This window comes from Cervus elaphus, chromosome 20 (genome assembly GCF_910594005.1).
Source record: "Cervus elaphus chromosome 20, mCerEla1.1, whole genome shotgun sequence".
Taxonomy (NCBI): Eukaryota; Metazoa; Chordata; class Mammalia; order Artiodactyla; family Cervidae; genus Cervus; species Cervus elaphus.
Genome location: NC_057834.1, coordinates 123,101,601 through 123,116,465, shown reverse-complemented (window position 1 = coordinate 123,116,465; position 14,865 = coordinate 123,101,601). Strand labels below are relative to the sequence as shown.

The window sequence follows — 14,865 nt, the reverse complement described above, 5'->3', positions numbered from 1 at the left end:
TAGTTGGGTCACTGATCTGAGACTCTGGAAGTCATCTCATCCCCATAAATTTGAATTTATTTCATGAGTCTAGAGCTCGAGCACCCAGCCTTGTGTTCATTTAGTAATAAAAATAATAATATTTTTATTATTTTAATAAAACAATATTTTATTAAAAATAAAAATTGATGCCAGTTCTTTACTAGATCTTATAAACTGGTGATATGGAGATGAATCAAACATGGGACTTGCCTACCTGGGGTCCACTATCTGGTATCTTTGTGCTTGAGGGACTCCCACTGCCTTAGCCCTTCAGCTGTTCTGATATGCATCCCCACTGAATGTAGCCAACTGATATATCAGGTGTGCCCAGGGACAGTCGAAAGAATTTGGATGGAGAGGTCATGTAGGCTGTGCCCTGGGGTTTGTTGCGGGTGCCCCAGCTTCTGTGACTTCATTCTGGTGCATTGCCCCAGCCTGTCACTTTAAGGAAAGCCCTCTTCACATCTTTGTTCCTCAGGCTGTAGATGATGGGGTTGAGGAAGGCAGAGATGACATTGTAGAACAGTGCCAGCTTCTTATCCTCTTCTGGGGAGGCCTCTGATCCAGGTCTCATGTACATGACCATGCATGGAATAGAGAACATGGTGACCACAGTGATGTGGGAGGCACAGGTGGAAAAGGCCTTGAGCCGCCCTTGGGATGAGCGAATTCTCAAGATGGCAGCAAATATATTGACGTAGACAATGATGATGAGGGAGAGTGGGACCAACAGAAGGATGAAGCCCAAGATGAAGTCCACCTGGTCATTGAGAGACGTGTCTGCACAGGCTAACTTCAAGACTGCAGGTACTTCACAGAAGAAATGATTTATCTCATTGGGTCCACAATAGGGAAGAATCATAGCAGAGATGGTATATATCAGAGCACAACTAGTACCCCAGAATCCACAGAAGGCCGCCATTAACCCACACAGCAAAGGGCTCATGATGACATTATACCTCAGGGGGTGGCAAATAGCTACATACCTGTCGTAAGCCATGATTGCAAAAAGCCAAGACTCAGTGATACCTAGCATCAGAAAGATGTACATCTGGGCCACACATCCAACGTAAGAAATGGTCTTTTTCTTGGAAACCAGATGCACCAACATCTGGGGCACTGTGGTGGTGACATACCCCATATCCAGAATGGATAGGACACTAAGAAAAAAATACATGGGTGTGTGGAGGCGGGAATCCTTGCGTATCAAGATGATAATGAGCCCATTGCCCAGAAGGGTGACAAGGTAGAGGAAAAAGAAAGTGCTGAATAGAATAACATTTATCTTTGTGTTGCCAGAGAATCCTAGAAGAATAAATTCAGTAAGGGAGCTGCGGTTTCCCAAAAGGAAGCCCTGCATCCTTCTCCTGGTGTAGAGAAAAAACAGAGTCATGATCCATAAAGTGAAATCTCCAGATTCAAATTTTGCCATTATTCGAATTAGGAGTACCAGATACCAGTAGCAAAGTAAGTGCATATCAGGACGATTGCAAAGCCAAATTTTTAAAAGAATTTCTACTTGATATGAAACAGCATGTCAATATTGTATTATTTAATCCTAATTTATCCTGAGATCCCAAATAACAAACTCTGCTTTTCAAAATGTAGAACTTGCAAAAGGAGCATCTAAACCTATTTGTTTTACTTCATGAACATGTGTAGTTCATGCAACTTATAAAATATTTTAAAGTGGCCAAGGAAAGAATTAAATATCTGTGGATACAGCATGTGCTCTGTTTCATATCAAATGGGGATGTCTGCTCTTCCTTTGACCCTTCCCCAAAAATGGGCTTCAGCAGAAGCACTTGAATACACTAGAACTTTAGAAACACAGTTGTTAGGTATCTTAAGTCTGTAGTATCAAGAAAAGAACTGTTATTTGGAAATAAACTGTGCCCCATGGAGAGTCAAAGTCATGTGTTCCAGTGAGCTGCAGGTGGCTCACACAGGAGAGAGAAGGAGAGGCAGAGGAGGCACGAGGATTAAAAGAAGAAAAGAGAAGGAAATGGGAGAGGTAAGTTTGGGAAAGGAGCTGAGAGAGAAACATGATAAGTCTAGCCTTGGATTCAAGGAGCTCGTGGGACTCCTAGTATCTATTGGACTGATGGATCAAAACCTAAAGAAAATGCTTTGGAGATAGGAATCTGCGTGTTATCAGCACTTCTGGAGGAACTGAAGCCATCAGAAGGGGTGGGACCACTCAAAGAGAGTGTGCAGAAGAAGAAAACTAACCAGAACCCTGAAAAGCTCCAATATTAAAGGACAGGCTTAAAGGAGAATCCAGAGAAGGCAGTATTGAGTGACCAAAGAGAGACGATACAACACAGAAACCCCAGATGAGACAAGGTCTGCAAGGAGGTCTTTGTGGTCAAATGTGTGAAGAAGACATCAAGTAAGACAAGAATCTTAAAAGTTGTCTATTACTTTTAGCAACAAGGAGGCTTTGGGAGAATAGTTGCAACAGATGTCTATTAATACATGAAGTAGGTTAAAAGAAGCCAAGTGTAGGCGGGATTTCTACAGGTGGATTTTTGAATCAGGTGGAAAGGAGGTGTAAGTCATGAACTAGATGGCAAAATACAGTATTTTACGTTGTAAGGATTTTGGCTTGTTCATATAGTAAAGAAACTGGCCAGTTAATAGAGAAGTCTAAAATTACAGGGCTATGACAAACTAAATCATGGACCAAGTGTTTAATGAAACAGGAAAAGATGGGATCCAGGGAAGGATTGGGCTCAATTTGAAGGAGTGATCCTCTTTCTATTGTGGTTGGTGGGATGGAGTTAAGAATTTATGTGGACACAGAATATTTGAATGGTCAACATGTAGCAGAAATTCTGAAGTAGTCTGTGTCAGTTCTGTTGGATAACATCAAGGATTTTTTCCTTTTTAACATAACTCATACCCAAGGTATGATCTGTCAGAATTAGTCACAGAATCAGGACACAAACCCATCTCACCCAACTGGAAAAATGGTCTGAAACCAACCACTCTGTGTCTTAAATACATCTTCATATTTATATCACTTTGCCCAGACCCTTTCCTGAACTCCACATATCCAGCTGACTGACTACTTGAACTCTGCCTTGAATGTTTAATAGGCACCCGAAACTCATCATGTCTAAAACTGGACTCCTAATTTTCACTATATGATCTAGCTCTTGGATCTCATCTCCCATTACTGTCTCCTCTGCTCAGTCCACTGAAACCGCATTGTAATTCTTCTATTCTGCCAACTTGGCTTTCACCTAAATTCTTTTGCCACAAAAGCACTTACATGCTCTTTTACCAGATACTTTCAGGGTGAGCTCTTTTGCCTCCTTTGCTTTTCTGTCAACTGTCACTTCACCAGAGAGCTCATTCTTCACTGTCCTCTGTAAAGTACAACTATCTTTTACTGTCTCTTTAGCCTGCTTCACTTTTCTTCATTGTATCTCACTTCTCTAAAAAATGTAACTATTATTTATCTGATTGTTGTATGTTGCCCCCAAATAGACTGTTAAAGCAAAGACTTTGCTCACTACTATTACTGCAGTGGCAATCATTATGCCTGGCACATGGTAGGAGCTTAAATAATTAATATTTATTAAGTTATTAAATCAAGGATGCTAGTTTTGCGCTCCATCCCAGATGCTGTGTTGGCAAGACAAGGAGAAGTGATTGACATCTATCCTCTCCTGTGGAGCAAAAACATGTGAAAATATAGAATTTACTCCCATGACCCCTGTCCTAGTAAGGTGGGTTGGACAAGTTGCTGCATGTAGGAAGATATATGGCAATGGTGAAAAAATAAATCTAAGCAAGTGATAATATTTTCTCTGCAAAAATTTAAGCTAGGGAGGATGCTGTCTACAGAAGTATCTAAAGGGCTGTGTTAGGAAAGGTGAATAAGATTGCTCTGCATCACCCCAGTTTTAGAATTATGTGTAAATTTTACCAGGATAACAAGTTTCAATTTGACTAGAGAAAATGTTCTGACTCTCAGAATTGTCCATAGACAGAAAAATTGTCCTGAAAAGCAATGAGCTCCCTATTGTGGGTTGAGCAGTTCAAGCTGAACCTAGCTGACTGAATGTCTGGGATGCCCTGGGATCAACCCAGACTTAGAGAAAGGTGGGACAGGAAGACTCTTCCGGTTCATTCCACGTGGAAGAGTTAAGAACTTTCCCATCTTCTCTGTTCTCTTTGTTATATAATTTTGTTTGTTCCTAATGCCTACTGCCTGGAGCATTGCAGTAACTTCTCACTTGTGACTTCCATCCCCTATTCCTACAGCATTTGCTAGAAGCAATTTTTCATTCACTGCAACCTCCATCTCTTCAAGTATGGTCCAGAATATGTGGGGGAAAGAGCATGGGGTGCTTAGAGGAGAAGAAACAGGGAGAGTGGGAATAGGGGATAGATTAGCAGGCTCCAAACGCCCACTCAGTACCCAATCCCTGCTGAGTATGGCAGAGAGCATCAGTGGACTGCAGGTATCTTGTGGTAGGTGTCTGTCTTGCTCCCCACTCCTCAATAAGAGATCCTTAGAGAAACATCCAGTTTCAAGGTGGCCCCAAATACCTGACTCCCCTGAGATCTCCTTGCAGATCCCTTCTTTCTTTCCCATATCCTAAAAATCCTAATTGCTTCAGTCTCCCCAACAACACTTCCTCCTCCTCCTCTTTGTTTTTATTGGCAGCAAGAAGCCAGATGCCTTGAGGGAGTTGTGCCACTAAGATAAAGACAGAGAGTGAAAGAAGGGCAGTTGGACAGAGAGAAGAAAACAAAAAAGCAAGTCAGAGAGACAGGGAAGAGAGATGTACAGAGAAGCAAAGGATAGAGCAAGAAGCACAGACATGAAAGGACATGCAGGTGTGAAGATTTGTGAACAGTAGAAAAAACTAGGACAGGCAGAAGACAGGATGCTCCAAACCTTGGGCCCCCCTGCTGCACCTCCGCCATTCGTTACCTGCTGTTGGGCTCTGTGTGAGGGATGGTCAGGAGTCTGAGGATATTTCCTTTGAAACTCTCCTCCTGGGGGCCTTAATTCCTATGAGGAAAACCCAGTGCCTTCCTAATGAGCTCTCTGTGCCTTTGAATCCCCCAAGGTGTGAACATCAACTTCAAACTCCAACATCTAGTACTCAAGACTGTGATTAGCCAGCTCCCTGACCCCTCTAGTCTGAGTCCCTACCACTCCCTAAAAGTCTTTTTTTTTTTTTTTTTCTGTTTTTTTATGATGCCAAAGCTCAGTTTTTCTGTATACCAGTACTGAATCATATCTGGAAGATAGAGCTTTGGGTGAAGTAGAAAAGGATAGCTTTATTATTTTGCCAGGCAAAGGGGGATATAGTGGGCTCCTGACTTGAAAATACATTTATCTCAACTTAGGATTGTGAGAGGATTTATAGTAACGGTCCAAAGAGGAAATGATCAGCTCACAGACATTCTTCTGATGGGTTGGTTGTGAGGTAAATAGGAGTCAAGCATCAGCAACATTCAGATTGCACCTGGTCTGTGGTCTACAAGCTTGTGGGCAGCATACCACTGTTGATCATTAACTTCTCCCTCCTGAAGGGTGTTTCAGTATCTGCAAAACAACTTAAAGATACTTTTGTGTGTATCCCTTGATGGAGAAACTGGACTTTGCTCCAAGGCTGCACTATTGTTTCTCTTGACTATTTCTCCCTGGTCTTGCATCCCTTCTCTTTCCTAAATAGCAAATGCTTGATCTACCTGTTGGAACTCAGGAAAGTTCCAACTAGTTCCAAGTTGGAACTCAGGAAAGGTCATAGAGGCTGAACGAAGGCTATTTCCAGTAACCAAAAAAATGGGGGACACAGAAAATCTTTGTTCCCAGGAGCCCCACTGTGTCCAGTAAAACTATTATCCAAAAATGAAGCATAAATTAGGGATTCCCTGGTGGCTCAGATGGTAAAGCATCTGCCTGCAATGCGGGAGACCCAGGTTTGATCCCCGGGTTGGGAAGATCCCCTGGGGAAGGAAATGGCAACCCACTCCAGTACTCTTGCCTAGAAAATTCTGTGGATGGAGGAGCCTGGTGGGTTACAGTCCATGGGGTCACAAAGAGTCGGACATGACTGAATAAATTGAGGCATTCACAAACTAACAAGAACTGAAATAATCTGTTGCTAGCAAGCACTACGTGAAATATTAAGGGAGACTTTAAGGCTGAAATGAGAAGCTATTAGACAGTAAATCAAATCATCATGAAATAATAAAGACTACTGGTAGAGATAATTATAGATGTAAATATAATAGAGACTATATGTATTTTTGTTAGTAATTTTTCTTATGTAATTTAGAAGACAACTGCATAAAATAATAATTATAAACCTGTGTTAATGGGTGCACAACATACAAAGATGCAATCTGTATGACAATAGGAAAAAAATATGAAGGAGGGAATGAAGACAAACAAGAGCAAAGTTTTTGTATACTCTTATTCTAAGTTTCAGTAGATTAGATGGCTATAAGTTAGGATATCAATTATAATTTTCAGAGAAACCAAACATTTCCAGAAGAGTTAATGCATAACTTTCTGAAATCATTGCTAAAAACTGCAGAGGAAGGAACACTGCTGAACTCATTCAATGAGACCACAATCCCCCAATACCAAAGTGAGACAAAGATATCACACAAAAAACAGAGAGAGAGAGAGAGAGAAAATTACAGGCTAATATCACTGACAAACATAGATGTGAAAATCCTCAACAAAATGCTAGCAAATAAAATCCAAAAGTACATTAAAAGGATCATACACCATGATCAAGTGGGATTCACCCCATGGATGCAGGGATTTTTTAATATCTGCAAATCAATCAGTGTGATACACCACATTAGCAAATTGAAGAATCTTCTCAATAGATGCAGAAAAAAAATTTGATAAAAGTCAATACCCACTTATGATAAAAACTCCCCAGAAAGCAGGTATAGAGGGCATATACCTTAACATAACAAAGGCCATATATAACAAAGCTACAGCTAACATCATGCCTAACAGTGAAAAGCTGGCATTCAAACTGGAAAAGAAGTAAAATTGTCACTGTTTGCAGATGACATGATATTCTACATAGTCAATCCTAAAGACATTACCAGGGTGCAACCAAATACCACCAAAAATAAACAAGTAAAACTAAACTGTGAGGGAAAGGAGGGAAGGACATAGTTTTCTTTAGCAGAGGTGTTCCTAATGTTTTAGCCAACACTTGGTTGAACCTTAGGAATGGACGGTGTCTTAAACTCACTCCCATTTCATGACCAAATTGTAATTGGTACTGAAAAACTTTCTAGGGCTGGAAGTGTGCAACTGATTGTTCTAGACGCATGACTTTATGTAAAACATAATGTTCATAAGGAGTCAACATGTAATTTAAGAGATAATCATCTTATATAAATGGAATAGCTGTGGATTTTAATCTGTACTAGACTTCAAAACTGTGATCTCCTGTTATTGTATGCAACCTTGAACTCCAATTCTGCAGGTTCTTCTGTGATTAAATAGGCTATAATTATAAGTAAATTCAGAGTAATTTAGTTCTTATCTAAAAAGAGTACCTTTGTCTGGAGGTGAGTTGCACTGAAACTTCACAACAAAATGTCTCTGGGCATGGAGAGTGAGAGAAAAGAAACACAGGACACTAATTCATCTGTAATTTACTATTGGCAAGCACAGCAGTAAATAAACATTGGTCAGTTCTCTGATCTTGATGAATTTTAGACTTGCAGATGTTAACTGGAAAAGTTATATATGTATAAATCTTTCTTCCTGGATTTGGCAGATATGTATAATTATATTAAAATGATTCTAAAACATACACACACAAGATACTATCAGAAAACTAGTAGAACTTTTCAATGAATTCAGTAAACTTGCAGGATACAAAATTAATATATAGAAATCTCTTGCATTTCTATATACTAACAACAAAAGATCAGAAAGGGAAATTAAGAAAACAATCCCATTTACCATCACATCAAAAAGAACAAAATACCTAGGAATAAACCTACCCAGGTGACAAAAAACCTGTACTCTGAAAACCATAAGACTGTTGAAAAAATCAAAGATGACACAAACAGATGGAAACTATACCACATTGTTGGATTAGAAGAATCAATATTGTCAAAATGACTATACTACTCAAGGCAATCTACAGATTTCATGCAACTACTATCAAATTACCAATGGTATTTTTTACAGAACTGGAACAAAAAAATTTTTAGTTTTTACAGAAACACAAAAGACCCTGAATAGCCAAAGCACTCCTGATAAAAGAAAACAGAGCTGAAGGAATTAGGATCCTTGACTTTAGACTATACTACAAAGCTACAGTAAACACAACAGTATGGAACTGACAGACAAATAGAAATAAAGATCAATGGAACAGGATAGAAGGCCCAGAAATAAACCCACACACCTATGGTCAATTAATCTATGACAAAGGAGGCAAGAACATACAATGGAGAAAAGATAGTCTCTTCAATAAGTGGTGCTGGAAAAACTGGACAGCTACTTGTAAAAAAATGAAATTGCAACATTCTCTAACACTGTATACAAAAATAAGCTCCAAATAGATTAAAGACCTAAATGCAAGACTGGATACTATAAGACTCCTAGAGGAAAACATAGAACACTTTTTTACATAAATCATAGCAATATCTTTCGGGATCTATTTCCTAGAATAATAGAAATAAGAGCAAAAATAAACAAATGGGACCCAATTAAATTTAAAGGTTTTGCACAGTAAAGGATACCATAAACAAAACAAAAAGATAATCTACAGAATGGAAGAAAATGTTTGCATACAATGTGACTGACAAGGGGTGAATTTCCAAAATATACAAAGAGCTCATACAGCTCAATATCAAAAAAAACAAACAAAAAACCAAATCAAAAAATGGGGAGAAGATTTAAACAGACATTTCTCCAAAGAAGACATACAGATCACCAACAAGCACATGTAAAAATGCTCAATATCACTTTTAGAGAAATGCAAATCAAAACTACAGTGAGTTATCTCCTCACACTGGTAAGAATGTCCATCATCAAAAGGTCTACAAATAAAAAAAAAAAAAAGTCTACAAATAATAAACATTGGAGAGGGTGTGAAGAAAAAGGGAACTTGGTACACTATTGGTGGGAAGGGAAATTGGTACAGTGACCATGGAGAGTAATATGGGTGTTGCTTAAAAAACTAAAACTAGAGTTACCACATGATATATCTGAATCACTTTGCTGTATGACTGAAACTAACACAACATTGTAAATCAACTATACTTCAATTTAAAAAAAGAAAAAAGATATAACAATTATAAATATATATTCACTCAACATGAGAGCATCTAAATATTTAAAGGAAATATTGAGAGATCCAAAGTCAGAAATAGATAACAATATAATAATAATAAGAGACTTCAGGGGATCCACCGCGGTCCCCGCCTTCTGCAGTCCGTCTCAATTGTTAGTGCAACACAGAAAACCTGATGCCACCTCTCTGGATCGTCCGGAACCGATTGTTTTCCCAGCTGTATTGTGGACTGAAGTCTCCAATCTCCACACAAACCAAGATTTGCCTAACAATGGCTCGTCCAAGTTCAAATATGGCCAACTTCCGGAAGTGTTTTGCGAAAGCCAAGCACATAGTTGTCATTTCTGGGGCCGGCATCAGCGCTGAGAGTGGGGTTCCGACGTTCAGAGGAGCGGGAGGTTACTGGAGGAAATGGAAAGCCCAGGACCTGGCCACCCCGCAGGCCTTCGCCCGGAACCCGTCCCAGGTGTGGGAGTTCTACCACTACCGGCGGGAGGTGGTGCAGAGCAAGGAGCCCAACGCCGGGCACCTGGCCATCGCCGAGTGCCAGGCCCGGCTGCACGGGCAGGGCCGACAGGTGGTGGTCATCACCCAGAACATCGACGAGTTGCACCGCAAGGCTGGCACCAAGAACCTTCTGGAAATCCATGGTAGCTTATTTAAAACTCGATGTACCTCTTGTGGAGTTGTGGCTGAGAACTATAAGAGTCCAATTTGTCCGGCTTTATCAGGAAAAGGGGCTCCAGACCCCACAACTCAAGATGCCGGAATCCCAGTGGAGCAACTGCCCTGGTGTGAAGAGCCAGGATGTGGGGGCCTGCTGCGACCTCACGTGGTGTGGTTTGGAGAAAACCTGGACCCTGCCATCCTGGAGGAGGTTGACAAAGAGCTGGCCCTCTGTGACTTGTGTCTCGTGGTGTCAGCCCGCGGCGTGCCCGTGGCTGAATTCAACATGGAAACCACCCCGGCCACGAACAGGTTCAGGTTTCATTTCCAGGGGCCATGTGGGACAACTCTTCCTGAAGCCCTGGCTCCTCATGAAACTGAAACTGTTTCATAGCCATCCTGGGGAAGGAAGAAATCTAAGTATCAAGCCACCAGCAGGGGAGGCAGTCTTGTGGGTGGTGAGCCAAATACTGGAAAGTCTGAAAATATCTTTTGATTGCCAGGCTGGAATCCAAACTGCTGATGGTTGATGGGGACTTGGAAGCAACAGTAGTAACTGTGTTCAGAAGGAGAAGTCACAGGACTTCTGAAGTCAGTTCCTGTTATTTTGTTTGATCCTAAACATAAGTCTGATGTGTTTGGTTGGTTACTGGGTAACTTTGTAATTAGATTGTCTAAAACAAAAAAAAACAAAAAAAAAAGACTTCAATACCTCATTTTCAACAATGGCTAGAACATCCAGACTATAATTAGTAAGGAGACATTTGACTAGAACTACATTGTAACACTTTTTGCGAAATGAACCTAACAGATATTAAGAGAACATTCAATTCAACAGCAACAGAATATGCATTCTTCTCAAGCACACATGAAACATTTTCTAGGATAGATCATACATTAGGTCACAAAGTAAGTCTTAACAAAATTAATAAGATTGAAATGATACCAAATACCTTTCCAATCACGGTGGTATGAAACTAGAGATTTATAACAAGTGAAAATCTGGAAAATTCACAACTATGTGAACATTAAATAACATATTTCTGAACAACCAATGGACTGAAGAAGAAATCAAATGGAAAATTTTTTAAAACATATTGAAACAAGTGAAATGGAGACACAACATACCAAAACTTACGGGATACAGTGAAGGCAGTTCTAAAAAGAAAGTTTATAGAAATAATAAATGCCTTCATAAAGAAAACAATCTGAAATAAACAACCTAAATTTACACTCTAAGTACAGAGTAAGTCCAAAGTGAACAGAAGGAGGGAAATAAAAAAGATTAGAGCAGAAATAAATGAAATACATATCAGAAAAACAATAGGAAAGATTAACAACACTAATGGCTATTTTTTAAGATAGACAGAAATGACCAAACTTTAGCTAAATTAACTGAGAAAAAAGAGAGAAGACAAAATGATAAAAGAGTGAGGGGACATTGCAACTAGTAGCACAAATATACAAAGGATTATAAGAAACTAGTATAAGCAATTATACACCAATAAACTAGGTAACCTAAAAGAAATGGATAAATTCCTAACAACATGTAACCTGTCAAGAATTAATCATGAAGAAATAGGAAATCTGAACAGACCAGTAAGAAGAGTATGTTGAATCAGTATCAAACATTTCCAAACACAGAAAATCCCAGGACCCTTTGGCCTTGTGGGTGAATAATACTAAATATCAAAAAAGGGTTAATACTTTAAAAAACAAAAACACTTCCAAACTTATTCTATGAGGTCTGCAGTACCTTGCCAAAATCAGATAAGGATGCCACAAGAAAAGAAGATTACAGGCTAATATCCCTGATGAACATAGACACAAAAATACTAGCAAATCAAATTCAACAGCATATTGTAAGGATCATATACCATCCACCAAGTGAAATTTATTCCAGCATGCAATAATATTTCAATATACACAAATTAATAAATGTGATATATCACATTAACAGAATGAAGGGTAAAAATCATATGATCATCTCAATAGATGTATAAAAAGCATTTGACAAAATTCAACATCTTTCATGATAAAAATTCTCAACAAAGTAGGTATAGATACCTCAATATAACAAAGGCCATATAGAATAAGCCCACAGTTAATAGCATACTCTTAAAAAGCAGAGACGTTACTTTGCCAACAAAGGTCCGTCTAGTCAAGGCTATGGTTTTTCCAGTAGTCATGTATGGATGTGAGAGCTGGACTATAAAGAAAGCTGAACGCCAAAGAATTGATGCTTTTGAACTGTGGTATTGAAGAAGACTCTTGAGAGTTCCTTGCACTCAAGGAGATCCAACCAGTCCATCCTAAAGGAGATCAGTCCTGAATATTCATTGGAAGGACTGATGTTGAAGCTGAAATTCCAATACTTTGGCCACCTGATGCGAAGAGCTGACTCATTTGAAAAGACCCTGATGCTGGGAAAGATTGAGGGCAGGAGGAGAAGGGGACGACAGAGGATGAGATGGTTGGATGGCATCACTGACTCAATGGACATGAGTTTGAGTAGGCTCCGGGAGTTGGTGATGGACAGGGAAGCCTGGCAAGCTGCAGTCCATGGGATCACAAAGAGTCAGACACAACTGAGCAACTGAACTGAACTGAATTGAATATCATACTCAATGGTAAGAAGCTGAAAGAGTCTCCTCTAAGATCAGGACAAGTGTGCCTACTCTCACTACTCCTACTCAACAGAGTACTAGAAGCTTTAGCCTGAACAATTAGGCAAGAAGAAGTATTAAGGAAATAAAAGACAAGCAAACTAAGAAAGAAAAAGTAAAAATTGAATCTGTTTGCAGATTATATGTATATAGTGTGTGTATAATCTTTATCTGTATCTATAAAACTAAAGACTTCACCTAAAAATCTGTCAGAACTAAATCAGTAGAATTCAGTTCAGTTCAGTCATTCAGTCGTGTCCGACTCTTTGCGACCCCATGAACCACAGCACGCCAGGCCTCCCTGTCCATCGTGAACTCCCAGAGTCCACCCAAACCCATGTCCATCAAGTCGGTGATGCCATCCAGCCATCTCATCCTCTGTCGTCCCCTTTTCCTCCCACCTTCAATCTTTCCCAGCATCAGAGTCTTTTCAAATGAGTCAGCTGGCCAAAGTACTGGAGTTTCAGCTTCAGCATCAGTCCTTCCAATGAACACCCAGGACTGATCTCCTTTAGGATGGACTGGTTGGATCTCCTTTCAGTCCAAGGGATTCTCAAGAGTCTTGTCCAACACCACAGTTCAAAAGCATCAATTCTTTGGTGCTCAGCTTTCTTTATAGTCCAGCTCTCACATCCATGCATGACCACTGGAAAAACCATAGCATTAAGTACTGTATAAAACTTCATATCCATAAATTTTAAAATATAGATTCAATGAATAGTTTTTTAGAACAATTTAACTGATCAAATCTCTCAAGAAGAAGTAAGATCTCAGAACAGACCAAGAAGACAAGTTATTATGTTAGTCAAGTATACACACTTTCTAAAAAGTCTTGGGGTGCAGATGTTTTGTAAATGAATGCTACTAATCCTTTTACATAACAAATTCTTCCCATGTTAACACAAACTGTCCCTGAGTAAACATTATTTTCCTACAAAAAGATGGCTGCTTCCTACATTATAAGACTGTTACTATAATGGGCAAAGAAAGAAGGATCATACAAAATGTGAAAGTTAAAGGCCAATATTTCTCTTACAAATAGATATAAATAAACTTATACAAAAATTAACTGAAATGTAGCAGTATATTAAAATAATAATGTATCATAACCAAGTAGGATTTACCTATTGAATGCCAAATGATTCCAAATTTAAAAATAAACTTATGCATGTCCTAGTTTTTAGACTCAAGAAATAAACTACATATAAGATGAACAAAGAAAACAAAGATAAAGTACTTTCCAATTATTACCAATGTAAAGAAAAAATAATATTTATAATTGCTATAAAATTATAGTTTAAAAATTTATTTAACATTTAAGACATATATAAGAATGATATATAATTTTACTAATAAATAAAGGCAAAAATATATGAGTGGGAAACTTCAATATTGTAAATATGTCACTTCTGCAATTTAATAACTCAAAACCCAAACTAAGTCCCAAAAATGTATTTATGAAAACCAGCTGATTCTAAAGTTCCTGTGGAAGACAAAATATGTAAAAACAGCAAAAAGAGAAAATGAAAAAAGAAAACTTGCCCCGCTAGGAAAGATAGGAAAACATACCAATTGATCAATAAAAGAGTAAAGTTCAAATTAAAGTCATAATTCCTTGGATCATTAGAATAAAGTAATGATGGAATTTCAAGTCAGTTGGGTAAAGAATATACTATTCAGTAAACATTATTTGTACAGTTGGCTCTCAACCTAGAGAAAATATTAGATCTCTTTTCCATCACACAACAAAAAAATAATTCTTGATAATTTAAAGAGCTAAAAGTGTATAAGGAAAATGTAAAATATTTTTTATAGTTTTAAGCTGTAGATTAATTCCTAAGATCACATACACAGTCATAAGGGAAAAGACTGATTGATTTGACAACAAAAAAATACCAAAAACCTCAAAAGAAAAATGAATAAAATGAGAGAAAATAATTATAACATGGGTTTCTCTGGTGGTTCAGACAGTAAAGAATCTGCTTGCAATGCTGAAGATCCAGGTTCACTCCCTGGGTCAGGAAGATCCCCTGGAGAAGGGAATGGCAACCCACTCTAGTATTCCTGCCTTGGAGAATTCTATGAACAGAGGAGCCTGCCAGGCTACAGTTCACAGGGTTGCAAAGAGCTGGACATGGCTGAGTGACTAACACACACACTTACAGCATATTTAATACAGAAAAAAGATATATATGCATAAC

At 38.7% G+C, this 14,865-nt stretch overlaps 2 protein-coding genes across 2 annotated transcripts; one reads left to right on the top strand and one right to left on the bottom strand.

Moving 5' to 3' along the window:
- Window positions 1-433: 433 nt before the first annotated feature.
- On the bottom strand, window positions 434-1,381 carry LOC122677372 (olfactory receptor 2A12-like). The gene has a single exon (XM_043877381.1). The coding sequence runs from the start codon at window positions 1,379-1,381 to the stop codon at window positions 434-436; it is 948 nt and encodes a 315-aa protein (XP_043733316.1).
- Window positions 1,382-9,447: 8,066 nt separating this feature from the next.
- On the top strand, window positions 9,448-10,688 carry LOC122677157 (NAD-dependent protein deacylase sirtuin-5, mitochondrial-like). The gene has a single exon (XM_043877017.1). The coding sequence runs from the start codon at window positions 9,508-9,510 to the stop codon at window positions 10,390-10,392; it is 885 nt and encodes a 294-aa protein (XP_043732952.1). The 5' UTR covers window positions 9,448-9,507; the 3' UTR covers window positions 10,393-10,688.
- Window positions 10,689-14,865: the final 4,177 nt, after the last annotated feature.

Bases quoted from the DNA above. Each gene is read 5' to 3' on its own strand.
- LOC122677372 (XM_043877381.1), bottom strand. From the start codon at position 1,381: ATGCAGGGCTTCCTTTTGGGAAACCGCAGCTCCCTTACTGAATTTATT.
- LOC122677157 (XM_043877017.1), top strand. From the start codon at position 9,508: ATGCCACCTCTCTGGATCGTCCGGAACCGATTGTTTTCCCAGCTGTAT.